Source organism: Cryptomeria japonica, chromosome 4 (assembly GCF_030272615.1).
Source record: "Cryptomeria japonica chromosome 4, Sugi_1.0, whole genome shotgun sequence".
Lineage (NCBI taxonomy): Eukaryota > Viridiplantae > Streptophyta > Pinopsida > Cupressales > Cupressaceae > Cryptomeria > Cryptomeria japonica.
In genome coordinates, this window is record NC_081408.1 from 242186001 (window position 1) to 242213760 (window position 27760).

At 37.5% G+C, this 27760-nt stretch overlaps 1 protein-coding gene across 3 annotated transcripts in view; it reads right to left on the reverse strand.

Annotated features, from left to right (window-relative positions):
• LOC131065514 (glycerol-3-phosphate acyltransferase 9) overlaps window positions 1–27760 on the reverse strand; it is a 232041-nt gene that overhangs the window by 113121 nt on the left and 91160 nt on the right. For all 3 annotated transcript variants that reach the window (XM_058000017.2, XM_058000018.2, XM_058000019.2), the window contains exon 10: window positions 5378–5463. In XM_058000017.2, coding sequence (XP_057856000.1) covers window positions 5378–5463 — 86 coding nt within the window. The remainder of the gene's footprint in view (window positions 1–5377; window positions 5464–27760) is intronic.

Genomic DNA, 27760 nt, shown 5'->3' on the forward strand with positions numbered 1-27760 from the left:
TAAGGCACCTACCACCAAGATTAAATGAAGACCTTCAAAGCAACATAGAATCTCATAGTGCACATCATTTTCATATTTTTTTGAAGGCAAAACACAATTCTTATAAAGCCAAGAAAAACAGAATTTTTGGATTTTTTAACCCACATTTTTTGCATGATGTTGACATGTTGCTAGCACAACAAGTCAAACGGAAAAACTCACCGAGTTTTTTTGTGACTTTTTGCAAGCGATCACCAAAATTTCGACAAGCTTTTCCAAATACTCAGCAAAAAAACTCAATGAGTCAATGTTGTGAGTATTTACATAGAAATAAATCTCATGATTACTCAGCAAAAACTCTAACAATTTTTTTCAAAATACTCTGCAAAAAAACTCAATGAATAAACCTTGTGAATACTTGGGTAGAAAAAAAACTCACAATTACTTGATGACATGCCAATTTTGTGAACTATGTTTTTGCCTCTTCAACCTCTAGAGTAGTTGTACATGGCATAAGATCTTGGAAAGGCATCCATACATAGTCTTCTCTAAATCAATTTATGCCTTCGACAATACCCTTAGTGCAACGGATAAAAATAACCTCTCCTCAGATTGGATCTAGTGTCCCATATTTCCAACAAGCGTCCTTATCTTTGCCACCAATTATGCTATTTGTGTAAGCCACATTCATTTTAGAAGAATAAAAATGAAACATAGTTAAAGAGAGACAACAGAAAAAAATCAATAAGAACCTAATTAGTAGCCTAAACGATGAAAATTTGAATAAAAAAATGTTCCATAAAAGATATCATTAATTATTTTGGAGCACTAATCTTAAGATATCATTACTTACCCATGTTTTGTTGATATTTATTTGCCTATTCTACGTTATTCCATATGAGTTGTCATTTTGGGTTATATTTGAGAGTGAAATATTCTTTTTATTTGTTTTTGTATTTCTTCCTGAAAGAGCAACCCATTTTAACTAATATTTGCAATTTTGCATGATATTTGTTTTATACCAATCCACATTTATTGAGATGACAATGAAGGATCCAGAATGAGATTTAGAAGGCCATGTAGCAAAAAATTTGCCCGTTATAACAGGGAAGAACTTGTGCTTCTGAAGCAAAGGTCACAAGTTTGAATCCTATAGAAGTAGGGTATGTATGCCTTGTTTGAGCACCCTAAGGAGGTGTCTCCTTCATGAATAGCTGAAATGTGTTGACTCAAAGAACACCACTTATTTAACCTAGAAAATCATATATATTAATATTTCTCGGACATAGCAACTTCATAATTTGAATCATTTGATTTATTTATTCAATTACCAGAAATCAACACAGAACCATTGAATTAAACAGGAGACCAAATATTACATTCAGAACAACTACAATGCCACACGAAATCCAATCCTCACATATATTCAAAACGTTACCTTACTAGATTTCCTTCTCCAATTTGATGCTACAGAATTTGATCAGGCTCAACAGAAGACCGGTATCTGATTGGACTGATTGGATTCTTCTAAATTGATTCACTTTATTACTTTGCAAATGTTGGAGACAAACTACAAAGGAAGGCAACCCCAGTACTTATCCATCTTGACCCACACAGAAACCTCTTTTCCCAATCTGTGTGAATGATTCTTCCACCTATCGCCTGAACACCTAGTAAGGATATTGACTTCTACCTTGACTTTGTGATGAGGATGTCTCTTGATATCTTTTAGTCTCGTTTGATATAAGCGCTTGGAAGTAGTACTGCTACTCCACAAGTTGATCAAAGTAATAGCTTGTAGCAATTGTGACCAGCCTTAAATGAATTGACACTTCAACCCTTTTGAAAAGTCGTTGATACAAGAAATATGATCGTTGGATAGGATGAAGCCAGTTTTGCTCACTGGGTGTTGCGTTCCTTCTATAACTTCTCCAGATGGGTCAATATATTACCTCCCATGAAGATATTAGAATCTCTCTCCTTTCCCACCATGTCAAACAGTACTAATATTCAGAAGTTAAATAAGATGCGGCTAAAATTAAATAAGACTCTATGCAGAGATGATATATTATCACTAGCATATGATATGGTTTGACATCATATATTAAAGATAGACTTCATATAAGCCTTACGCCCAAATTGAAGTCTCACCATTTAATAAAATAGACACCAATACAGATTTCTAACAAAATAAATGAAGCGGACTTTTGGTAATATAAACCTTTCACTTAGATACCCAAAAATATAAAATAGTCAGAATACAATCACCTTATTCTCCAAATAAGATATAGAAGCAAATATCAATATTTCATTATTTTTGCACAAGGAAGATTTAGCCATCAAAGGTAAGTAAAGTTCTCATTTTTTTTAAGTTTTCAATAAAAATTTTAAGATTTTTTCAGTTTTTTTTCTAAATTCAATTTTTTTAATAAGTTTATAAACTATTAATTTTTTTACTTTTTATGCATAATAAGAGGTTATAGTGCCGATTGTTTTTCCTCGATTGTAGTGTTGTTAATTTGTAATGTTTCTCCTTTTAGGTTCATACAAAATGATTGGAAGTGCTAGGTTGCCCAAAATGAAGAGAGTTCATTTAAACTTGATGCAGTGTCGCCTCTTTGGTGACATACAACAATGATTCAACTAATTCCTAGATGTGGGGGTTTTCTTTGGCAGTGTAGCCAATGTGAAACAGACTATAAGAGTTCATATCTTTGAGTGAAAGCTCACTTATGTGCCATTCCTTTACAAGGAATAAAAGTTTGTATAAGGCAAACAAAAAGGGTTGCCAAAGGAACAAATATTGGCTTAAATTAAAGAGCAAGAGGATGTCGACAAGGCAAGTAATATATCAAAGGCTCTTGCACATCCTCTTGCCAAGAGAAGCTTGCAAAAACCTCCTAGTGGTTTTTCACAACCAAATGGCCCACATCCTTTCATGACAATGCCACCATCCTCTAAAGAAGAGAATTTTTCAGTTCTGCAAAAAAAAGGCCTATTGGACAAGGCCTTCAAAATTGAAATGAGAGAGATTGCAAATCAAAGTATTTCTCATTGCATTTATGGCAATGGGCTTCCTTTCAACCTTGTTATATCACCTTATTGGCAAGAAATGGTGAATACCCTTTGCAATGCATGTCCTGATTATGTTAGTCTTGGGTATGAAAAGATGTGAACCACCTTATTAGCAAAGGAGAAAGCTTTAGTAAAGACATCATTGAGAGTAATCAAGGATACATGGCCCGGAACCAGTGTCCATCATTTCTAATGGATGGAAAGATTGCAAAAATAGACCATTGATCAATGTTATAGTAGTGTCCCTTAAAGGAGTGATGTTTTTGAAGGTAGTGGATAGTGAGAGGTCAGTAAAAGATGCAAGTTTCAATGATAATATCCTCATAGAATCCATTGAAATGGTGGGGCTTCAAAAATTGTCTAAGTCAATACAAACAACACTAAAAATTGTAGGGCAGTTATCTCTATAGTGGAGCCTACATATAGTCACATATTTTGTACAACATGTGGAGTCCACTCACTCAATTTGATATTGCAAAATATTGGTACACAAATTGAGTGTGTCAAACAGATCTACACATAGGGCAAGGAGATCCAAATGTTTGTGACAAATCATCATATGTCACAAGCCATATTCAAGACCTCCAAGTTCGAGTTGTTGAAGGTAATTTAAATTTTATTTTTAATTTATGTAATTATTATTTTTTATCATTGACATGTGACATGTATTTTTGTATACCTCGTTAGGTTCCCAAAACATCATTTGCATCACATAATCGTCTTAAGACAGCTTGTCAAGGTGCATGAGGCCTTGAGTTCTATGGTCACAAACAACTTGTCAAGTGAATGAAGGCAATCATGCACAAAATGAGGCCAGAAAGTAAAAGCATTAATCCTAAATGATGAAAGGAGGGCTCATGTGGAATATGTTCTACATTTCACTAAGCCCATCATGAGCATGATTAGGTATGCTAATACTAATAGCCCATGTTTGGGTGAAATTTATAATGGCATGGACTCCATGTTGGAGAAAACAAAAGCAATAATAGAAGCAAGGAACATGACCCAACGGTAACATTTTTCAAAATTTGTGCAAAAGATTATCATTGATCATTAGAACAAAATGACCACCCCCTTAGATCTCTTATCATTATCTTTTCACCATTGTATAATAGCATAGAGGTACTTTCATTGCCAAGGAGGGTGCCACCATATAGAGATGGAGAGGTTGCTACTAGCTATAAGGCTACATTTAGAAAGATATATTCAGATGAAGAAATCCACAGTATTGTCTGGAGTGAGCTTGGCCGCTTCATAGCTTCAAAAAATCATCATATTTCCACTCTTCTCTTCAAGTATAGGAAAATTACTGATAGGTGGTAGTATCTACATGGTCAAGGCTCCATTTACTTGCAGCCTCTTGTAATTAAAATTCTCTCACATGTACCTTTTTATTTTTCATTTTTCTCATTTTTCCTTCGATGCTATCATGCTATAGATTATATTTTATATATAATTTTATAATTATGTTTTAAGTTTGGTTCTTGAATTATAAAATTAAATACTAAATGTTGTATGCAAACTCAACAGGTTACAAGTTCGTCTTCACCTGAGCAGAAATTGGAGTACATACTCTTTCATCCACTCGGTCAAGCGCAACCATTTCGGTGCAAAAAAAAGCAAAGAACAAAGTCTATATACACTCCAACCTTCGTCTCTTTGTCACATAAGAAACCTCAATGCAATGAGAATCTGAAAAAGAATTGGGATCTAACCCATAAGTGTGCTGATTTACATGCTACAGTTGCACAGCTTGCTGAAGTCTCTAAAGATGAGGCAGCTTCTATACTTCACAGAACTAGTGAGTACATACTCTTTCATCCACTCAATTAAACACAACCATTTGGATGAAAAAAAAGAAAAGGATTTGGTCAATATACACTCCAACCTTCATCTCTTTGTCACATAAGAAACTTGAATACACAACGAATTGGGATCTAACCCCTAAGTGTGCTGATTTAGATGCTACAGTTGCACGGCTTGCCAAAGTCTCTATAGATGAGGCAGCTTCTACACTTGACACAACTAGTAGGAGTGACAACCATGCCTGAACTGGCAACTTAGTAAATTAGCATTAATTATCAAACAAATTTTATGTGAGACTCATGACGGTTGGCATCACTAGACAGGTAAAACAAGAAGGCATTGAACATGAAGATAATTATATATTCCTGTGATATTCAACAGCAAGTTCAAAAATAGCTAACAATACAAGTTCTACAGTATTCATATACAATTATTACAAACTACATCAACCTGTGTAAGAGAATAAGCAAACTTGACTTAATCCTGCAACTAGATATCATCGTATGTGGCAACATACTTCTTACTGTTCCAGAATGCATCGACAAAGATCTTGTTGTATTTTATTGCAATTGGACAAACAGTACACCCAAGCTCAAAAGCACCCTGCAAGACAAAAGAGAGGAATATTATGAACACGAGAGTATTCACTATCAATTCAATGATTAGTACGTACAATGTGGATTTTTGCTAAATATGTTAGTGATATCCTCCATGTGTAAAGAATCAAATAACAATTCTATGAAAACTTGTCCTAATTTACAGCAATTTAATAAATAGAGAGATCCAATTAAAACTCAGAGGGCACCTGGAGAAACAAATAATGGCAGACCACAATCACCACAATTGTACAGGAATAGGTGGATATTTGTGTGGTTGAAATGAAATTATGATACTGAAATCTTATAGAGACTATGAGTGAAGTTGACCAGAGGGATGTACCCAAGGTATTCAGCCTTAAATGCAAATCCATTTAGATGACATCTATCAACAATCATCTAAGATCCGCAAATTAAGGACCAACGGCAATGCCAATGAAGCATAGCCTATCAGAATTGATGATGATGAGCCCATTCCTCCTCATGTGCCTCACCAAGCCCCAAAGATACTCATGCAGCTTCCAGCTATTAAATAATTTTGAGGTCAGCTTCAGCAGCAAGCCAATGTCCATTTTCATCCTCTCCATGTTAATCCAAGAACATCAGTGTCTAATATTCCACCCAAATATGATCCCCACACTTCAGCATATTCTGCGGAAGCTATTCATATATCGTGTCAACACAAAAATCAGATGTCCCTTCCTTAGTTTAGACAGGCCAATCAACATATTGTCCCCCTATCTTATAGTGATACCGATCCCTCATTGTCTGTCACTCAGAATAGAGAAAGAGCTAGAAGAAGCTGTGATCTAAATCATTCCCTTGAGGCTTGGAGGCATGGTAACAACAGTTTATCTCTGTCCCTTTCATCTGAGGCTTGGAGTCTTGGTAACAACAGGTATGCATGATATCACTCATGCTATGATTAGCACCCAAACTGAAAATGGATTCAATAAGGTTGTCAAAATTTTGATGAGAAGGACCTTGAAAAATGTTTCTTCAAATGATGCACTGCTCACCTAGTTGACTGTTCTCGGGCTCAGAAGAAATACAATCAGCTGCTGACAGATTGAATTGCCCATTTAGTGGAAATATTTATATCCTCAAATGGAGGATATTAATGACCTTCTACCTACTGATAAGACCAGAAGAATTCGATATGAACAATTAAAAACAACTAGAACAGAAGCCTAATCCATGGAGACAAGTTATGCCTGGTAAATGCACTGTCAAGGCATTTATCATAGGTCTTGAATGATCTCATGTCATACAAAAGAATAAAAGCTTGTATACCTAAATAGATTGGCATCCTCAAGAGCTCTATCCAACTGCAGCAACTACAATGATACCAGGAAATGAGGACATGGATGAGTCATACCCTGGAATGTAACAACCAAGGAAATTCTCTTTAGGACTTCTGATCTAGCGTCTCTCTCCATCAAATAACTTGGGGTCAAAATTTTGCATATTGGTATGAGATTTCACTCCAATATAGGGCTCAAGAAAGTGCAAAAAGGAATCTCCCTCTATATGCATTTGTTTCTTGCTTTACAACTAAAACGTAGTATCTTAGTCATTTCTTTATCTGCCTGTTTTATATTTTGGTCACTGGGTCCATGCTGTTCTGATTTGTAAAAGATCGTCTCTGTATAAATGATAGCCCCCTTGGATCCATTACAGCCAAGGCCTAGGAAGATATAAATACCTATGTTCCCCAGTGTTTTCAGGATGGGGATGGCAGGAAACAGAGGAATACATCTCCAGGATGGCAGGGGATGGAAGGCCTTTTTTGGGGAGATGGCAGAGGAAAACAATTAAAGTTTAAACAAATACGGTAAATTTTAAAAATATAGGAAACTTAAATAATTTATATTAGAAGGCATTAATTATATTCATTATAGAACCAAACATCATAACATTAAAGTTGAATTGAGAATTCACATGCAGACACAAGTTGAGCAAAAATCTTCAATGGTTGACAAGAAGAGAATTTGTGATGATAAAGTAAAGGAGACCAGCAATGATAGCTCTCTCTCTTCTGACATGTCTCCCATTTTTTATTGTTGTACAGACTCCTTATGACAAACTTCCCAAATTGTTTTTTGAATTTTATATTACTGATCCTTCATTGGAATGAAGCGATCCACAGGCACAGGTTTCCCTACATTCAGGCAAAAACAAAATACAACACTTCACTGAACTGCAATATAGACAAAAACAGATCCTCAACTATTGTTCTACACAAATATTTCCCTGTTTGTGCCTCGTCTCAGAGCTTGACCAGTTCCTGTAATCAAACTATTCAAACAGGTTTTGATCTTTGATGTTCATTCAGTGACACTATTTCAAAGCTTTGCAGATGTTTAGAATAAAGTTCTCATTACCATACAGATTTTCAAATAAAATATAAAAGAGGACAAACAAATTCATTAAATTTCGATTTTCTGAGAACAAAAACAGATTTCCTTTTTCAATGACCTTCCAGGCTCCCAACCCGTTCTATTTTTGTTAATTTGTTTTCTGTTTTGTGGGTTATAACCCTGCCTAAAGTGGGTCTAGGATGCTGGGAATGTCAAAGAACGTCTGGGAATCCCCAAAATGGCAGGGGACATCCATAGACATCCAATGCCATCACCCCAAATATCCCAGCCATTTACAGAATTTTTCTGGTCCACCCAGGACCCAGGGCCTGCCTCAGGGACATTTCTAAGGCATCCCCATGCTCCAAAATGTGATGGAAACAGGGATGTCAAAAAAGACCACGGACACATTCCTATGTATCATTGATATATACTTTTCTTTTAATTAATGTAATTTTAATCTTCTTCCAAATAAAATTATTATCTTATTACAAATTAAAATTGATTTCTTAAGGTCTGGGACTCACATAGAACTCTTGTTGGAGATAACAGAGCAGCTACAAGCTAATTCACAAGGTTTGAATCCGAATTCGAATTCAGCATCAATAAAATTCGGATGAAGTTCAACAAGATAAAAAGTTCGGAAAAAAATTTGACATTAAATTCGACTAATATAGATAAACAAATTCACAAAATGATTAAAATAAATACTTTAATAAATATATTAAAATTTTACTAAAATAAATACACTATAAGTGTATATATATATATATATATATATATATATATATAATCTAAAAAATATATTTTAAAATATTGTTTTAATGTATACCATTAAAATATTAAAAAGGATAAAAACAAAACAAAACAATATCGATACATTTTAATATTTTAAATTTTATACAAAATAAAAAATACGTCTCATTTAGTAGCTTCTCCTTTAATTCCTGGTTACATGTTATAAAAACATAGTGTGGCTTTTTCAGCAGAGGGGAATAAATTTATTGATGGCTTTACAGGAAACCTACTGAACGCATTACGGGAAACCTACTGAATGCATTACAGGAAAATCTGTGCATGACGTGACCACAACAGATGCAATCTGGAAGCGCTCCAAGGTTTTTGAATGTTCACTGCATTGCCAAGATTTTTTTTAACAAACAATATCCATGCTCTTCTCCGTACGAATTTGGGGGCGAACATAAACGAATTTATAAGATTTCTTTGAAGTTCGTCAGATTTCGAATTTCTTCCTTGAAATTCGCTGAATCCTGTGACTAAGGCTACAAGTACATCTTACCCAATACAAGATGCACATGGAAAAGGCCAAGGTGATAGTATCTAATTTTGAAATAGTAGATGGCACTTTTCTTTTGCTTAAACCAAGTTGTTCATTCTTGAGGAGAAAAAAAACATTCACTCAATGTCTAAGGGGTTAAGAGGCTTTTCTATTTTTCAAAAAAATTATTAAGAATAGTATCAATCTACAATACTGAGATTAAGCCTATATTACCCAACCCGGATGAACCAAGATGAGTTCTACAAGGATATGGTTAGGCAATACTGAAATTGACAGGACAGGTTTTTGCAAGATTTGACAGAAGTTTTCAGTAATTTCCATTGACAAAACAGCAGAGCTGTTAAGGTGAGAACAGTCAAAGCAATACCTAAGGTGTCAAGCTCCATTAGAACCTCTCAAGGTTCATAACAGCAGTTTCCAGTCATTTAAAACTCTTGTTCTGTCCTTCAAGATGAGGAATTTAAAAAGCTCAAGACAGCAGTTTTCATTCAATTTACAGTGGTTTGTGCAGTCCAAAGTCAGAATTCAGTCCCACAAAACAGATATTTAAGTTATAGAGCAGTAGATCTTCAAGTATTTTAGGCTCCTTTTACTATGCTCTCCATGTATATGACAGTCAACTGATTTTAGTTCACATAAGGCAGCAGTTTTCAACAACATAAAAGTTGGGATTTTAGTGTAAAAACTAAAAACATCAATTTTTTGAATCAGAGAAGAGTGTTGGTTTGGTCCTAAAGAATAAGTTTTATATCAGATTTTAGGCACCTTTCTCGTTAACGCCAAAAGCAATATCATTTCCAAATGGTAGAATCTCCTTCCAAACTAGTGCCAGATTATCCTTGAATCAAGGATACCAATTGGGAAATGTCAATATCCAAGAACAAGAGTTGTTAGAACACATTTGTAACGGTAATAAGATAGCAAAGGGACTTCAGAACAGTGATCTTATAAAGACACTCTCCTCTCCGATTTCATTAGAAAGTCAGGAATTTGTTGTCACTTGTGTCAATCACTTCAACCCTAAGACACAAGAGATAGGCTCATTGAATGGACAAGTTCTTTGCAAGGTCAATGGTGAGCCTGATACCATTGCAAGCATTTTCAGTTTTGCCATTGTATGAGGAAACAAAAGAAATTGATTTGACAAAGTGTGAAGATACATGGAATGCAAGTACCATGTGAACATTAACTAAAACAGAACAAGAAACGAGTCCCAAAGGGATTTAAAAGGAAGGAGTTCAAGGATGAACTTACTGTAATGACCACTCTTCTTAATAGAATAGTAGGGCAAATTGAGGAAAGCATGTTCAAGTTGTGGATGTTTTAGAACATGAGTATGATATACAAAGGGGAAATCTACTTGGATTGGGCCATCTTGATCAGCAACTGAATTCAAAAACAGTTAGTAAACTTGAGGGGGGAAAATAGTTAATTGACCATAAAATAAATGATAGATTTTATCCTTAAAGACATTTCGGACTCAGATACAGAAATTTTAGCTCCTCACTTCAAATTCAGAACAGCAGCCGCTATCTATGTCAGATTGGAACGTCAAATAAAATATTTCTACCTCCAACAGTCATGGATAGAAGTAGGCTACTTTTACAGCAATGAGATCGCAAAAAAATGTGTGAAGACATTTCAGACTCAGATTCAGAAATCTTTTGATTAAGGTAAACACTTTTGACTAGAGCTATGAACTGGAAATGGGTTATGAAAGGACCCCGAAAGCTAAATTTGGTTGCTAGGAAAGTACAAAATCTCCTCTTTGCCATCAGCTGAGTTAAAACCTCATTTGGCATTGTCTATTCCAATTTTTTCCTCTCCAACCCCTCATCATGCTTCTCTGAGGACTTCAGACCATTCCACATCACCATACCTATGGGTGTTGCCTCGGCATCCAAACTCTTGATATCTTCCATTCCACCTCCCATTCCTTCCCCACCATGTCTGCAGAAACTTCCAATTCCTGTTTTTTCCAATCAATATTATTCATATCCTTTACCCTAGAAGGCAAGATTGGGATTGAGATGCATCAGAATGGGTGAGATCCAAGGTAACGGAAAGAGGAAATTTGTTTCTTCTTATCAAGTTGATTTTGTAATTTGATTTTAGAGATAGCTATTATTCCCAAGGAGAAAGTGGCACACGTTGCAGTTGAGCCAACAAATTTTTTTGATAGCCAACAGTCATTTTGGGGCAAGAAAGCAGCAGGGTGATGTTAATCTTTTGGAGCTAGTTACTGAGAATTTTATGGAAATAGCCCTCCAGGATGGCAAGGACAAAGCTTCCCTAAAAGTTGAAAAAAATCAACTTTAAGGAATTCATAGCTCGCCTCCTTCAGCCTACACCAAGCTCCACAGAGTTTGTCCCACAAATTTTGCATTCCATAGATCAGAAAAGGCAAGTGGATCAGCTAGAAGCACACGGGAAGAGTGTGAAAAAGTGGGTTGGTATAATCTGACAACCAAGGTCAAATGTACTAGGCTTATATGCTTTGTTGACAAAAGCAAAGCTTGTAAGAGAATAGATTTTAGACCTAGAGCATGATATGACAAGTAGGGTTTCCTCACAAAAAGGCTTCATAGAAAAATCAAAACCCACTCTTACTCTTGGACCCTTGAAACTAACTGAGATGGGTGTAGTGACAAATGTCAAAGATGATCAAAGTTTGTGACTATGTATATTTCTGGTTTGGCTGCTTGATGAGGCTGTCACCAAATTAGGGTATCAGTTGAGATAGCTAGTTGCTTCCTTGGTGGCATCTCTCAAATGTGCCTTGCCTCATGAGACTGGTATTCAGATTGAATATAATAAGGTATTGGTTGAATTACAGAGGCTGGTGAAGGAAACACTTGACAAAGCTCAACATGATGAAAACATAGATAAGTTATTCATCTCTAGAAAAATCCAAGATGCCCAGGAGAAGGTGACTAGTATTAACACACTGGTCACAAGAGCAGCTTCACCTTTGATTGTTTAGATGATTAAGACCGATTTTGTGCCATTGCTTGACAGATCATAAGTATAGAGTTTAATTGACATATTCAAGGGGCACAAGATACAGGGGATGCTGCTGTTGCCCCAAGCTCGTTGAGTGGGGTTCTAAAGTGGCTACTTTTAGCTCTGTATATTTAGATCACTGATATATTTGGTTGCTCTTTTTTTGATCAATTATTTTTGGGATCATCTTCTAGAGCATCTTTTCAAAGATGTAATATTTTTAAGGGCCATCTAGATGCATTCCTGTATACTTCATAATTTTAAGAGGAATCTATTGAAAGATTTCTAATTTTTGTTGATGATTTGAGGACGAATTTGTATTTAAGCCATGCTTTGTTTGTAAGAAAACTATAGTTAGTGCACAAACAACAATGTGCTTATTATTTACCTTGAATAAATCACATGTAAAAAGGGTTAAAATTTTATAAATAAGTGCTATGAGCACTTGGATTTTCAATAGAATTTTGTATGCCTACTTATTCCTAAAATCGTTGTTCAAAATATCCTTCATAACATTTTTTTATGTGCATGGTTAGGTAGATTGAATCGCTTTATTGAATTTCTAGGTTTTGTATTGCAGGTTTCTTTACTATTGGTGATTCTAGCTTTGTACGTTATTTCTCAATTCGTTTCACAGGATTGTGTCTTTTGTTCACTTCAATTCAATCCTTGTGTTATACTCAAGCCTTTTAGTTTGTCTTTAGACGAAAAGTATGAGCATTCACTATCATTTGAGTTTTCCATATTATGCAAAAAGCATAAAATCTTGTCTCATGAATAAGTCTTCAATAATCTTATGCCTTAACCTAAGAACAAGTATTCGTTTTACTTTAAGTTTGTTTATACCTAATACTCAAAAAAATCCCAATAGTTCTAGATTTTATTATTAATTTTCCATGTATGGGAATATATCATTTCCTTCACTCTTCAAAATCAAAGAAAGGTTCTTACAAACTATTTTAGTTTGAGATGTCCTAAAAGGGACAAACTGAAACACTTGCACATCATGAAATCATCATGTCTTGTGCTTGTTTTTGTGTATTTCTTTTTACTCTAATCATTTCCATCTTGTAGCCAATCTCAAGAGCTTTCTAATGCTTCAAACAACACAAAAAATTGCAGTCCAAATGAAGAAGATGTGTAAGAGGATAAAAGTGTTAACAAAAACCAGAAATGTGTTATTGCTAAGTATCAAAAGTAGCAAACGGAGTACAAGAGTACACCACGCACAATTAGGGGCACCATTCACAATTTTTGTTGAGTGGTGAAGAGTGGCAAGAAGCATGCCACATGCAACTACGGTCCTAGATGACAACTTTTAGTAAGTATCACACAAACCACATGTTGTGACCTAAACCACACATCACCCCATCCTAGATGGGGACCCCCTACTATTGTCACAAAAGTTTGCACCCTTGGTGATCAGGCTTGATCACCTACCTTGTGAAACATTGAAACAACCTCCCAAGTGTGGGACCTTGCTAAATGTGAGGTTGAGTCTCCAATGAAGGTCGGCTTCCTATTCAATCTGATGCAAAGTGTTGGACCAACCCAACAGATGAAAATCTAATCTATTGATTTGACAAGGAAAAGGGAGAAAGAAGAAAGGGATACTAAAAGAGGGGAAAGGGGGTTTGCACCCAAACCGAAATGATGATCTCCCCTACCTATGACTACACAAAACACTAATGAAACCACCCAAGACATGCACAGATTTATATCCTAGTTAGCCACCTAAGTACAAGTAAAGGTTGAAATCTATGAAATGAAGAGAGGAATTGAGTTCAGTTCACAGTTGACATCCACAGAGGGGTCAACACAAACACTTACAAATAAGAAAAACCAAGCAAAAAACATTCATATAAAGAGGTAAAATATTACACAAGTTGTAAGAACTGAAATCAAGCAAAAACAAGCAAATTTCATTAATGAGGCAAGGCAAATTTTACAAGTGCAAAGAAACATGAAGAGTTTTGCAGAAGAAAAAGAAGGGGAAGATCTTGTACAAATGTTACATATTTGCCTTTATAGATCAGGCATAACTCAGATGGTTACCATTGAGAAACCCTAACCCCACCCGAGTTGGGTTACAAAAATATCAGAGGAGAGAGAAGAGATCATATCAACAGATCTAATGGCGTGATGAAATAGCTCTGAGAGCATCCTCTGCCTCTGGAAGAGCAAACAATGTCAGCAAATCGAGGAGAACCTTGCATTTGAATGCATCTCTGGGTACTTGCAAAGCCAGAAAGTCTTCACAAAGCCTTGAAGAGGCATGGGTGGCGTCTAAAAATGGTTGTAGGTGTTGAGTCTGAAGTTATGGCGTTGAAATCTGATGGTTGCACTAAAATCAGGTCCAAAATCGAGCCCTGATTGAGCAAAAAAAATCCTCGACCATTAGGTCAACAACAACCACACGCAAAGAAATTAAATGCCAATGGCTATCGCAAAATCAAATGCCCACCATCGATCTGAGAGATTCGCGCGAAAATGGACGTGCAAGATCTCTCCATGTAAGCGTCCAACAAGCTCAACAAGAGATTAAAACATGGCCATCGGATCGAGCCATTACGAAGATCCGATGGCCACAACTGGCTGACGTGGCACCCCCGGTCCACCTTCCACTTACTGTGTTTGATCACTGAGCAACCCTGCATACTACGCGAGATAAGGGGGAACAACAATCCCCTTTGGATTTGCTCTGTTTCTTAGCCCGCATGTCCCTTTTGTGTTTTTACGAGATAAACCTTCGTTCTATTTTCACTTCATTTCCTTATCCCGTGGGCTCCTTTGTTCTTTCGTTCTTTTTGTGGGATAAGGCTTCCCTTTGTTTTTTCTTTGATTTCTTATCCCGCGGGAACCTATCCCGCGAGATCCATTTTCCTTGCTCAGATCTTTATCCCGTGAGGCCTTTGTTTGTTCTTTTAACACCACAGGATAAGGTTTTTGTTATCTTCTTATCCCTTAGCCCACGTGGCCCTATCCCGCGAGACCCACTTTCTTTTTGTTTTCGCTTTATCCTTCTTACCCCGCGCAGCCTTTTGAATGATCTTTGCTCAAAGCGGGATAAGGAAGGGAACCACATGTTGCCTGTTTCCTTATCCGGCGAGCGCTCTTTGTGTCCCCTTTAACCCCGCAGGATAAGGGAAAAGCCCTTTGTTGTGTTACTTTTCTTATCCCGCGAGCCACCGTTGTTGCCTTTGAAACCCCTTTGACCACCTTTTGACCTGCTTATCCCACGCAGCCCAATGACTGCCTCCTATGCACTACGAGATAAGGGAGCAACCCTTAGCCAACTGAATCTGCCAAAGCAGTCAATAACATGCCATGCCTCTGCGGTCAATAACACGAATGAATCAACAACACGACCGGATTATTGACATGAATTGTTGATATAGCATATGAGGCACGGGGGTCAATAACAGTCGTGTTATTGACACATCATATAACCTTCATGTTATATGACTTTCTGCAAAAATTATGAAGAAGTGGCTAACTCTACTGAGACCGATAACACAAAGCATTATTTGTATTGACTAACACGAAATGTTAGTTACACGGAATTCACAGAACTGATCCCTGCAAAGGTTGGCACAAAAATTGCCAACACCTACTTTTTAGGCCCTCTCGGTCTTTGTTTTGTTTTTTTAAGGGGTCTTTTGGTTGCAATCTCGCCAGTCTCTCTTCTTTGCATGTGTTTGGGGATTAAGTTGATCAAGTATGTTTTTCGTTTGAGCGAATTTGGTTAAGTCTAGGGCTTCTTAGGGTTTTTGCCTTTAGTCTTAGATTTTAGGGGTTTTTGCCTTTAGTCCTAGATTTTAGGGGTTTTTGTTAGGGTTTTGGGAAAACTGAGTGTAGAACTAGAATCAGGACCCTTTGAGGAACCTCTTAGTAAAATTTGAGTGAAATCGGAGCAACTTTCTATTTTTAGAAAGTTCCTATTTTTTAGGGATTTTACTGCATCGCGCAATGTCTTCATTTTGCCAAAAAGCAAACTTACTATTTTTAGCAATTTATATTTTTAGTAAGTTTCTATTTATAGTAAGTTGTCCTATGTCCTATTTTGGACTCTAACTCAAACGTTTTGAAAAGTTTCTATTTTTTGAAAGTTCATTTCTGGCAGGACCATTCAGGCAGACGATGAAGACTGATCATTCCTGAAGAATCTGTCCAAATCCGGAAAGTCAGAAGCAGACAAACTTGATCAAAAATGGCTATGTTGGCATCCATTCCTGAAGTGGAAAGCCTGGAAAATCATTTAAGTCCGGGAAGACATTCAAATTCACAAATGGCAACCTGATCTGGAAATGGCCGAAATCAACTAAGTCTGGATTAAGAAAGGTCAAATTCCAAGGCAAGGTGATTTTGGCACCCAAGTTCAAGTATGGGCACCAAGTCAAGACTACCATGGAATTCATCAAAGTATGAAAATCCCTCCCAAAGGCAAAATAGCGCTCTAGTCTTGGTTGGGGCACCAAAATTGGTGATGCGTGGAAAATGATGGAGGTCATGAATTCCATACCTTATGAAAAATTGCGCCCATGCCTTGATCAAGGTGCTAAACAAGAGGCATCAAAGAAAATCCGAGATGAAAGGAATTCCATGACAAGGTTAAAAATCCGCCTTAGGAGTCAGGAAGGTGCTAAAAGGAGATGGTCATGGAAATAAGACTCAAATTCCACGACTTAGTTAAAATTCCATCCAAAGAGCTAAGGAGTAAGCAGGGCGCCAAAACCTCATGCTCGTGAAAAATGCACAATTCCTTCACTCATGCTAATTTGCGCCCACATCCTGGTCAAAGCGCTAAAAGGAAGTCAACATGGAAAACTTGGAACAGGTTCAATTCCATGACAAGCTCAAAAAAACGCCCAAGGAGGTCATAGGGCACCAAAATGGGGTGACCTTGGAATTCATTGAAATGTAATGAATCCTTGGCAATGTTAAAAATTGGGCCAAGGCATGGTGAGGGCGCCAAACATAGGGGTCTATGGAAATTCCTACACTTGACGAAATTCCTCCTCTAATTAAAAAATACGCCTTGGCCAAGGAAAGGATGCTAGAATGGCTACGTCAAAGAAAATCTGAGAAATGAGGAAATTCCATGACAAAGTGAATTCCACACTTAAATTTGAAAGTTCAAGATGGAAATTTCCAAGGCAAAGGAGAATTTCGAGGGTCAAGGAAAAGAAAATCAAAAATTTCCTTGGGAAAACTTTTAGAATTTCCATTTTTAGGCACCAAATCTCGTCGAGATTCAGTAATTTTGGCAAATTTGGACTCGTGAGAGATTTTTGTCTCTACTGGACTTGGGTCCTAAATTTTAGGAAAATCCCTAAAAAATAGGAGATGCTCAAAGGCGTGAAAAAATTCCTCTGGAGTAGGAAAAGTCAAGCCAATTGGAAAAATGAGGTGTATCTTCAAAGAATCTTCCAAAATCCCTCCAAAATTTGAAAAATGGAAGTTGGTGAGTTGGCAAGGAATATTCTAAGTATGATGCATGACTTCATGCATTAAGAGAAATTTCCAAATTTGAACTCAACTACAAGGGAAATTCCATTTGCATTGCGTGGTGAATGGGAAAGTATGAAGCATAATGAATGCGATTGCCAAATTAGATTCCTCCCAACTTAGCAACATGATTGGAGAAATTCTATATAAGCGTGAAGATGCATTTCATTTCTCACGTGCGAGTTTCAAGAAAGAAGAGCTGGAGAAGAGGTGAAGAAAGTCATACTTAGAATTTTTTCATCATTTTCAAGGAGTTTTTCCAGGATGGCAGAATCAGGCAAGGCGGCTACCATCACCAGGCAGGCACAGATAAAGGCAGAGCTGAAAGGATTCCTTCCGAAATCCAAGATGGTGTCCAAGTGGAAGGAAATCAGTGATACAAATTTACAAACATTCAATTTGGTAACTTTTAGGATCAGTATGTTCGAAACGGCAGGGCATAATCCATCTCCCACAACTCCCAAGATAGTCAGAAGTGGAATTGTTGCGGTAGCTGATTTTCCTCCTACTATCCAGTGTCCAGACTTGATTCTTGAATGTGCAAAACACTACAATCTGGAGCGGAGGACAATTTCAACATCAGGTGGCAAGTTGTTAGCCAATTTGACTCCGGAATCAATTGGCGAAGCCTTCAGAATTCCTTCACATCATTTGATGGCTTACTAGACCATGAATGGCACAAAGGCGATATATGATGCAGGTCCTGACAGATGCACAGAAACCATCAACATTGGTTGCTGAGGCCTAAACCGCACATCTCCAAAATGCCAAAGATGCTCACTATCTTCGAATTCAAGCAGGAATATGTGGACCTAACAATGATGTTGAGCAAAATAATGGGGTGTTCACATACCATCAACTTTGAGCCATGGATGTTCTTCTACATCGGCGAGGCTATGAATTCCAATGGGTTGGTGGATTGGGCCAGACTAATCAGTCACTACGTTCATGAGCAGCTAAAAGATTTGAAAGAAAAGAAGTCTCGGTCCTTCTACATGAGCTCCTATGTGATTTACATGCTTGCAAGGATGGGAGGCTTTGATGGTCTGCCTGGAAAGGGAGTTATGGGCTGCGAACCAGCACAAATGAAACTTCATGAGAATTATCCTCAGCTACACCTCCACAATACTGATTCTTTCAAGTTGGCGGACGACACTTTCACCATGTACTTGACTAGACTCGTGCAGAATGAGCTCCACACGAGAGTGTCACCGCAAGATAGAGCATTGGTTCCGCAATTCGGAGCCACGTTCATGCAATTTCAAAAATTCACATATATCAAGATACAGGGCTTCGCTATCTAGCCATATAAACTGCCATGGTATCCATCTAACAAGCTGATAATGTTAGAACTTATAAGGCAGTTGACAGCTTACGATCAAATTCAGAAGAAGAAAAAGAAGTTGTCTCTTGAATTCCCAATCGTCCGTGGGGACTGTGGAGGTGTGCCCGACCTTGGCAGCAACGAAGAAAACAACTGAAGAATTGACATTTTACCACTTGGCATATCACACCACCAGGTCTCGCTACAATCCATATCACCAGATTAGAATGGTTGTCGGAGTGAAATTTCTACACAAGTTTTGACTAGAGCACTACTGGGCAAGTGCCAAGGATGACCTTGAAGTCCAAAAGAAAATGTATTCCAAACCGCCCCTTGACACCATTGGGATAGGTGAAGTAATCCAAGTGCCAAATCAGGTGAAGGAAGATTCGGACTTGGTGCAAGCAGAATTTGAAAAGGTGAAGGATCAACCTATACAGCTCCCGAATTGGTCAGAACCGGAAGTAGATGATCTGGATGTTTTGGCCAGGCCGGTTCTAAAATTTACTAAACACTGGGTTGATCGGCATATAAGGCTAAAAGAGGGAAATATCGCTTGACTTTCCAATTGATGGGAAATCTTGATTCACACAGTGAGACCACAAGAGGATCTTCACAAGCCCAAAGTGAAGAAAGAGAAGTTCGGCTTGATAAAGGGAAGAATGCTCCAAAGAGGCCGAGGACGACAAGGAAGAAGGATGTCCAGCGGGTTGCCCAACAGGAAGCCCAATAGAAAACCTAGCAAGAAGTCCATCAAGAAATACATCAGGAAGTTCAGCAGGAAGGGCAGCAAGAAGGGCAGCAGGAAGAACCACCGCAAAAGAGAGCGAGGGTAGAAAGGATGCAGTCACCAACCAGTTCTCCTAGCATGCAAGAGGTAGAAATGTTTTGGCAGGAAAATCTAGTAAATCCACCTCCACGCAACATCCTTGACAGTGCTCCAGCACAAGATATTCTCAACGTCAGTGCTTCGCATAGACCAAATCAGCCAAGAAGTCAAAAGCAGGAAATTCCTCCTTATCAAGAAGAAACTCACCAAGATAGTTTCGAAGAAGCCATCCTCGGGGAGATGGAAGAGGAATCATAGGGGCACGAGCAAATGGAAATTCATAGTCACTCCATTCCCACTCCTGAATGGCTGATAGATAGATAAAGGAGGGAGCCCGAAAAAGAGATTGATCCAGCATAGGAGTTCCAAGAGCTTTTGAAAAGAATGGATCAACCGGCAGAGAAGAGGGCTCCCCGGAAATTCTCCAAGGTCATAACAAATGAATCTCAATCTCGAACCTTGCATATAGTTGAGCCTGCAGTAGATAAAGACATGAATAAGATTATGCCAGAAAATTATGTAATCAGACAAGTTGATCTTGGGCATGCTTCCACCGGACAGGTAATTGAAGACTTCGAAGGATCTTCCTTAGCCACGAGGGAAAAGATGCAGAAAACAAAGGCAAAAAGTAAAAGGCTAAACAAAGAAAATAGGGTCCTATGTGAATATATCAGAAGTCTGAGCAGCCACTCAAGGAAGCAGATCCATCTTTCCTTCCTCCTTCGTCCCTCCCTAAGGTCATTGAGGTAATCAGAGTAATGGCACAAAGTTCCAAGAAATGGGTGGAAGATGTCTTTACTGCAAAAAGGAAGTTCATTGAAGACTTAACTCGTCTTCATTCTAGATTTGTTGCCCTTCTAAACAAGTTGGAGGTAGTGGAGGATTTATGGGAAGATGTTCACATTTATCAGGAATTAACCATTCCGCGACTCAAGGCTCTAATGAATATTCCGAAGAAAACACTGATTGATGGATAAGTAATCCAAGAGAATGAAATTTATGACTTTTCTTGATGGTTCTACGTTGTTTTCTCAAGAAAGAATACCTTTGAAAAGTTTAGCATGGAGTCTTTAACTTTGAAAGACTCAATTAAAAGGGTGCGGGGGGAAGTCTTCAATGTGATCGAAGCATTGTTCGCAAAGAGGCTCAATGAGGATGGAGTAACATGAACTCCTTGAAATCTCAGTTACATGAATTCTTCTTCGTAGGTTCCTTTTCTAAGGAACATTTTCAGAATGATTCTTCATTTTCCAACACAATGAAGAAGGTGCAATAAATGATTGTGGAATGGGAAAACTTCTTTTCCAAGAGGGAGGAAGAAATCACCCTAATGGAATTTGACATTGAAAGTGTGCCAAGTGTCTCCATTGGAGAACTGGAAGTTGTCATCGCTAAATTCATCACGTATGCAATTAATGAGCGGGATAATGGTCGTCCATTCTTGGACGAGAATCTTTTGATAGAATAGTGGTGGTACATTTATTGACGGAATATTTTGACTTAGTGGCGACCTAGTCAATGCATGTTGAATGAATGAGGAATCTTTTTGCATGCAGCAGCCATATTAATGATTTTATGATAGATTCCTTCCCCATGTAGCCGTCGCATGGAGAATGATGGGCATTTATGTTTGCATCAAGAATTTGATGTAATGGGGTGCATTTAATGCATGAATGGATGCCATTTTGGGATTGTTTGAATTTATTGTATATGGGCTTAGTGGGTATTAATTGTTGATTCCCACCTTGTTGCATCTCGAGTGGAGAATCTTTTAGGGTGAAACCCTAATTAGGGTTTGCATGTTTTCATGGCCCAAGGCCTATATAAAGGGGTGACCCCCCTCATTTGTAAAAGGGAGGAGAGATTGTTGCATTGAATTTGTTGAAGTAGCCAACTTAATACATTGTTCGATTTTGATGGTGTATTCTTGTTCTATTTTAGCAATCCGCATGGTCTTTCTCTCTTCAGTTAGAATAGATTTTGCTTTATGTTGTTAGAAGAACTGGATTTGATAGGATTACTTGTTGCAAAGTCCAAGCTCATACTTTTGTTGTATAACTGATTGTTGCATATTGTGCAAAGTTAGCCTGAGCCTCCGTTATATGTGTATGCTTAACTTCGATTATCAAGTACGAAAATGAAAGGTTTCCACTTGCAAACACCTTTGTGAGATCCGATTTTTCTCCCATCGCTGTCCAAGCTCATCTATAAAGCATTTGTTGAGTCAATTCCAAGCATTTTTATCCCTCCCAAGTTCATATGTGAGTGTTGTTTTTCAAAACTTGAAATGGAACCGTGAGTTACAGCAAAAGATGTTTTTACCCTTTTGATTTTTCATCCTAGCATTGCAGATTCTTGTTCAATGTTGGGAGAGCCATCCTTGCCACCAAACAAGAAGATGAAATACAAGTATGACAAGTACCAAAATGAGGTTGCTCCCACATAGGCGGTCTCTCTTATTGATGAGATCCGAGATACAGAGATCGAACACGTTGACATGTCCGAGTTTTTGGAAAGAATGGAGTGTTCGCCAACACATGGGATGCAGCTGCTCCTGAACAGTCATATCCATCTAGCGTCTTCATTTCCAATGGGTGCCTTAGAACCTAAGTTTGTTCTCACATGTGCTTCTCATTTTGATCGAGAAACGAGAACAATCAGAGATGAAGACGGGAATGCAATTATAAGACTGGATCTAGAAACAATAGACAAAATTTTCAAAGTTCCCGCATCCTCTGTGTATGTTGAAATAACCATGAAGAGTGCCTTAGATCATTATAATCAGAAAAGATCCGATTGTATCAGGCACATTAATGCAAAATGGCTGAAAATTCCTCGGACCTGTTTCTCAAAATTGGCCCAAGTTGTATAGATGTGACTTCATTGAAGAAGTAGGAGACATGATCATGCTTCATAGTAGAATCATGGGTTTAAAACATTCCAATGTATTCAAAATCTGGAAGTACAAGTACATCGTGGTCATGAGGAAGAATGCATCTCACATCTTCTGGGGAGAGATTATCAGCGACAACTTGTGTGATCAGCTGTCACAAGTTCCCAACACTCTCACTTTCTATATGAATTCCTACTTGGTTTATATTGCAATGTCACTCAAGCAGTTTCTTGGTCTCTCTACCAAGGGTGACAAATCTCTAGTGGCAGTATGGAAATATTATGATCAGTTGACTCTGAGGCCCCGGTAGGCTTCATTATAGAAGAGTGCAGGATGCATTCTTCGATCATTTCATGTGTCTCTTTGATAAGACACTCAAGAATAGGAGGGTTTCTGAGGTTGCATGGAAGAAGGTGAATGAGTATGGATGTTTGTTTTTGCAGTTCCCAACCTTCACATATATGAGGGTTGGATGTTTTCAGGGACAGCCATATATGTTACCTCGATATCCTACAGATAAGGTTATCCTGATGGAATTGGCAAGACAGTTGATGGTAGTTCATGCAGTGTAGCTAGCCAATCATAAACTCAATATAAATATTTCCTTACATAATCCACTACAGATTGGTTGATATTCTTTGAATACCTCAGCGAGGGCTAAGGCAATGGAGACAGAACTCCAGCAAATCAAGTTGAGGAAATTTATAGCCAGAAAAGATTTTGATTACTGAGGCATCAAGGACAAGATCAAAAGGGCCTTCACCCATGTCCATCGTCTGGAAGACATCTAGGCTAATCTCTGAACTGAAGCAGAAATCCGGAGAATGGACTACAGTAGATTGACTCTGGAGCAGATTGTGGATCTTGATTTAACTAGAATTACGGAGGGCATGGTAAATGATGGAAAGATCCTCAATCCTGAGTATGTCAAGCAGAGAGTTGCAGAAGCTCCTCTTCCTTCTCCACAATATTCATAAAAGGAATGTGACACTATCATTGATAGGTTTCAACCCTTCCTTCCAAATACAAATGCGTGGCTTAAGGATAATAGGGTCAAGACTATTAAGATTAAGGTGGAGAATGAAAGTGATTTGGCTGGGCCTATTGGGCGAAGATCTAAATTTAGGATCAAATCTAAGTAAGGTGCTTCTTCTTCTAGCACAAGGATCAAGCTACGAGTGAGTAGAGCCTTGGTTATTCCTCCACCAGAAGTGTCATTAAAACCGAAGGAGAAATCACAAGCGCAGATCCATGTTGTTGATGTTGAGGATGAAACCCATACAGTTGTTCCACAATTGTCATTGGATGTTCCTATGTCTCCAGTTGACACAGATGTGGATTCATTTTCCACCCTATATGTAAACCTTGTAGAACTGAGTACATCTACTGGTGTTAACACAAGATTATCTGCTGAAATATCTCATGGCAGTCTTGAGAATGTTTTTGAGATAAATCCCTCTTATGTGGCCATGTCCAGTGTTTCCTTTCCTAAGGTTGATACTTCTTCTTTGAACTTTGAAAATTTCATGACAGAGACAAGTAGTGAGTTACCACATGAGCAGAGAATTATTGTTGTTCAAACTAAAACTTCTCACGAATCACAACTGTGGTACAAGTAGAGCATGTTCCTTCAAAACCCACAGTTGTTGTCTCAAATACAAGCTCATTAGAACTACCCCCTTGGCTAAGTTTGATCACACCTGAGAGGAAGAAGCAAGAGATCTCCCCTGATAGCTTTGATTTCCGACAAGTTGCAAAACTTAAGCCTAGAACCACGAAGAAAGCAAAGACAGTTTCGCGGGTGGTGGTGGATAAGAATAAGACAAAGTATGCAGAAGTAGAAGAGCCACTAGAAGAGATGCAGTTGTCAAATTACAAGCTTGTTGGGATAGAACTTGGTAAGCAGACGCATATAGGTGTCATGCATGATGCCACGGATTCAATAGCCCTCTTGGTCCAGAATTATGATGAATTACTAGCAAAGAAGAATGAGCTTAAAGAGAAGAATTCACAGCTCATTACAGTAATTCAAAAGGTAATAAATTCTTCATAGCAAGTTGACCCATTGACTTCCGCTACTTCTGTGGAATCTATTAAACAGTTGGAAAAGGTTGCTCAAAAAGCCAGAGCAATTGATACATAGGTTGATCAGTTGATTGATCAAAGTACCCAAGTAGTGAAGGCGTTGCATGTTTTGAGCAGTGTTAGAGCAGCAAGAACCAAATTGAAAGAGATTTTGGAATTTTTGAGCAGAGTATTAGCTCAATTGAAGAAAATTTGAAGGTCTGGCATCATATGGATCCGATTAAGTTAGAGGTACTATGCAACAATATGATTATATCTGACAGAAAATAGTACATAGAATTTGATGAACTTTTGACAAATAAATTGTTGGTTGTCAAAGAACTCATCAAAGATGTTCAGGTAATACTTGAGATGAGTGGTGAGGTTGAACAAGACATACTTTCTAATTTTGATAAAATGTCTTGTAAGATTCTAGATTCAAATGGAGAATTGCTTGCAGCAGATGAGGTACTTGCAGAGATGGTTTCAAGACTCTGCAAGGAACTAGAAGCAGAACGGTTTACTGTAGATTCAATCCATAGGTTTGTGAGTTGTCAAGTATTTTATGATAAGATGCAAACTATTCTTGAAGAACATAAGGAAGCAACAGTAAGGTATTATGATGTGATTATCAAGACTGTTGCGGTTGCCAAGAATACTTTAGGACCCGATCCAGATGAACTGCGAAGATCGATTAACAGCTTCTAGACTTTCATGATTAGGAATGAAAAGGAATAAAGAGTGTCTCAACTTCAAGACACTTAGTTTTTTATTATATGCATTTTTCTTTTGACAAATTACATGTAAAGATGATTTTTGTGATTGCAAGTGTATCTTTCACTTGCACTTTTGTAAAATGTAATTACATGTTGAGCGACTACAAGTTGAGTTAGATTAGGACTGTAGTTGGAATAAGTCATGGTGGTTTAGAGAATTTCTCAAGTTGGTTAGGATCCTCCCACCTTTTACTCAAACTCTTTCTCCTATATATACTTGAGGTAGTCTATTGTATTTCTTATCTTTTTGCAAGCAAGTAAATTCTGCAGGATTTTATGCTCATAAAGACTGAGCTTTATAGTTGTAAATTGTCATTTTCTGAGTAATATAAAGGTGTAAGATTTCAAACTCTGTGTTGAAATCTTGCTTAGCTCCCATTGTGTTCTTGTGTCATTGTGGGATATATCTGTGTGCTTACTTAAGATCGTAGAAGGTTGTTGGAAAGAGCTTCACCCCAAATAATTGCAGACTTTGTGTTGCAGATATCAAAGGTGAAATTAGTTTTAGTTCGCAATTTGAAGTTGTGAAGTATTGCAAGACTTTGTGTTTGTGATAATTTTCATTTTAGTCTTAGAAGCGCATTATATTTGCAAACTTTGTGTTGTTGTACCTTGCTCTTGTTCTTCAAAATTCTTGTTATAGAAGGGTAGATAGGATTTCATATATTCAAGACTTTACGCTTGACATTGTTTTCTTGTCCTAGAGGAGGTGACAGAAGTCTTTGTGCTTTCAGGAAACTTCATTTCCTCTCTCTCATTTTGCTTTATAAGTTGCTGTTGTTTTTATTTCCAATTGCTATTACTTTTCTGTGAAGAGAAAAGAATATAGTTTTCTTGAAAGAAGAAGAAAGACTGTTGTCTCAGACTCTCACCCATATTAGATTAGTTTAGTTTGTAGATAGGGGGAGCCTTGAGTGTCAGACTCACACACTGTGGCTGAAATCACAATTTTGCACATCCCCCAGGTGTACAAAATTTTCAACCAACATGACCATTCATTAAACTTAATTAAATTTTAATTATATTATATTTTATTTTTATTCTTCTATATTTTGATTTTGTTATTGTTATTTATTATTAAATCCTATTTCAAAAAGGAGACATCACAGTCTGCCCTACCCAAGATTGCTTGTCCTCAAGCAATGTCGGTTTTAATCTTGTCAATTAAATTATTTCCCAATATGAAGGTCCCAAACCAACCCAAGGAAAGTTGTAATCATTTGATCCTCCTTGTTATTAGCTTCTGATGCATTACTTTGATATAATTGATGTATCTTTCTTGATTGTTTTTGCCTTGGTGGACAATCTTCCTCTATGCACGACTTTTCACTATAGACATAAGTTGAGAAGTGGCTAACACTTCCTTGCTCTCTACTTGATGCAAGTTAACAGTAACTGAATTATCCAAAACTTGAATTTGTTTATCTTGGATTTGTATGCGTTTCTTATAGCTGTAACTTCAGCATGCACAATAGGATCCATACACTTCAAACAATGTCATGACAGCTTGCAACAACTTCATTATTACAACTACAACAGCAACAAAAGCACACCATGGCCACAATTAAGGCAAGTATTTTAGATATTTGCCTTGAATAGCTTCTTGATAGCTTGAAATGCAAAAGCATCAACAATTCTTCATACTTGGACTCCACAACACTTATTTCTTCCATAACACTTGTCTCTTCCATTCATTACATGGCCTTCACTTTTCATAATTTAGGACATGACTGTCTTCATGCTCATACAGGCTGCTATCTTTCCTTGTCATCACTGTCACACACAACAATGAACTTGACCTTCAAAATGAGTATGCAAGGGACCTCTATCCAACAGTCCTCTTGTTCATTTAACCTCGGTTCATTGTACATTTGACTTTGCAATGCTTTCCTATATCTAGCACAGCCTTTTGTCTTTATGACTGCTTTAGTTTGCATTACACTTTTGTAAACCTTCCTCTGTATGCTCTCTAATGTCTTTGCAGATTTCTGAATTTGTTTAACACATCCACTATTAACTTAGGTTTGTAGAGCACTTTCAACACTCTCATGACTGCTTAGGACATCCTAATGACTGTCCTCTAAACCTTGTTATGTGTGTTACCATGTTTGCAGTTCTAAGATTAAAGAGAGATTGTCTTGTGTCATTGCGTGTAAGCATACATATATACTGGGTGTAGGTTCTGAAGATGAAAAACTCACTAAACTATTCCACATCAAGATACTAGTCGAGCGTAAGAATATTGAT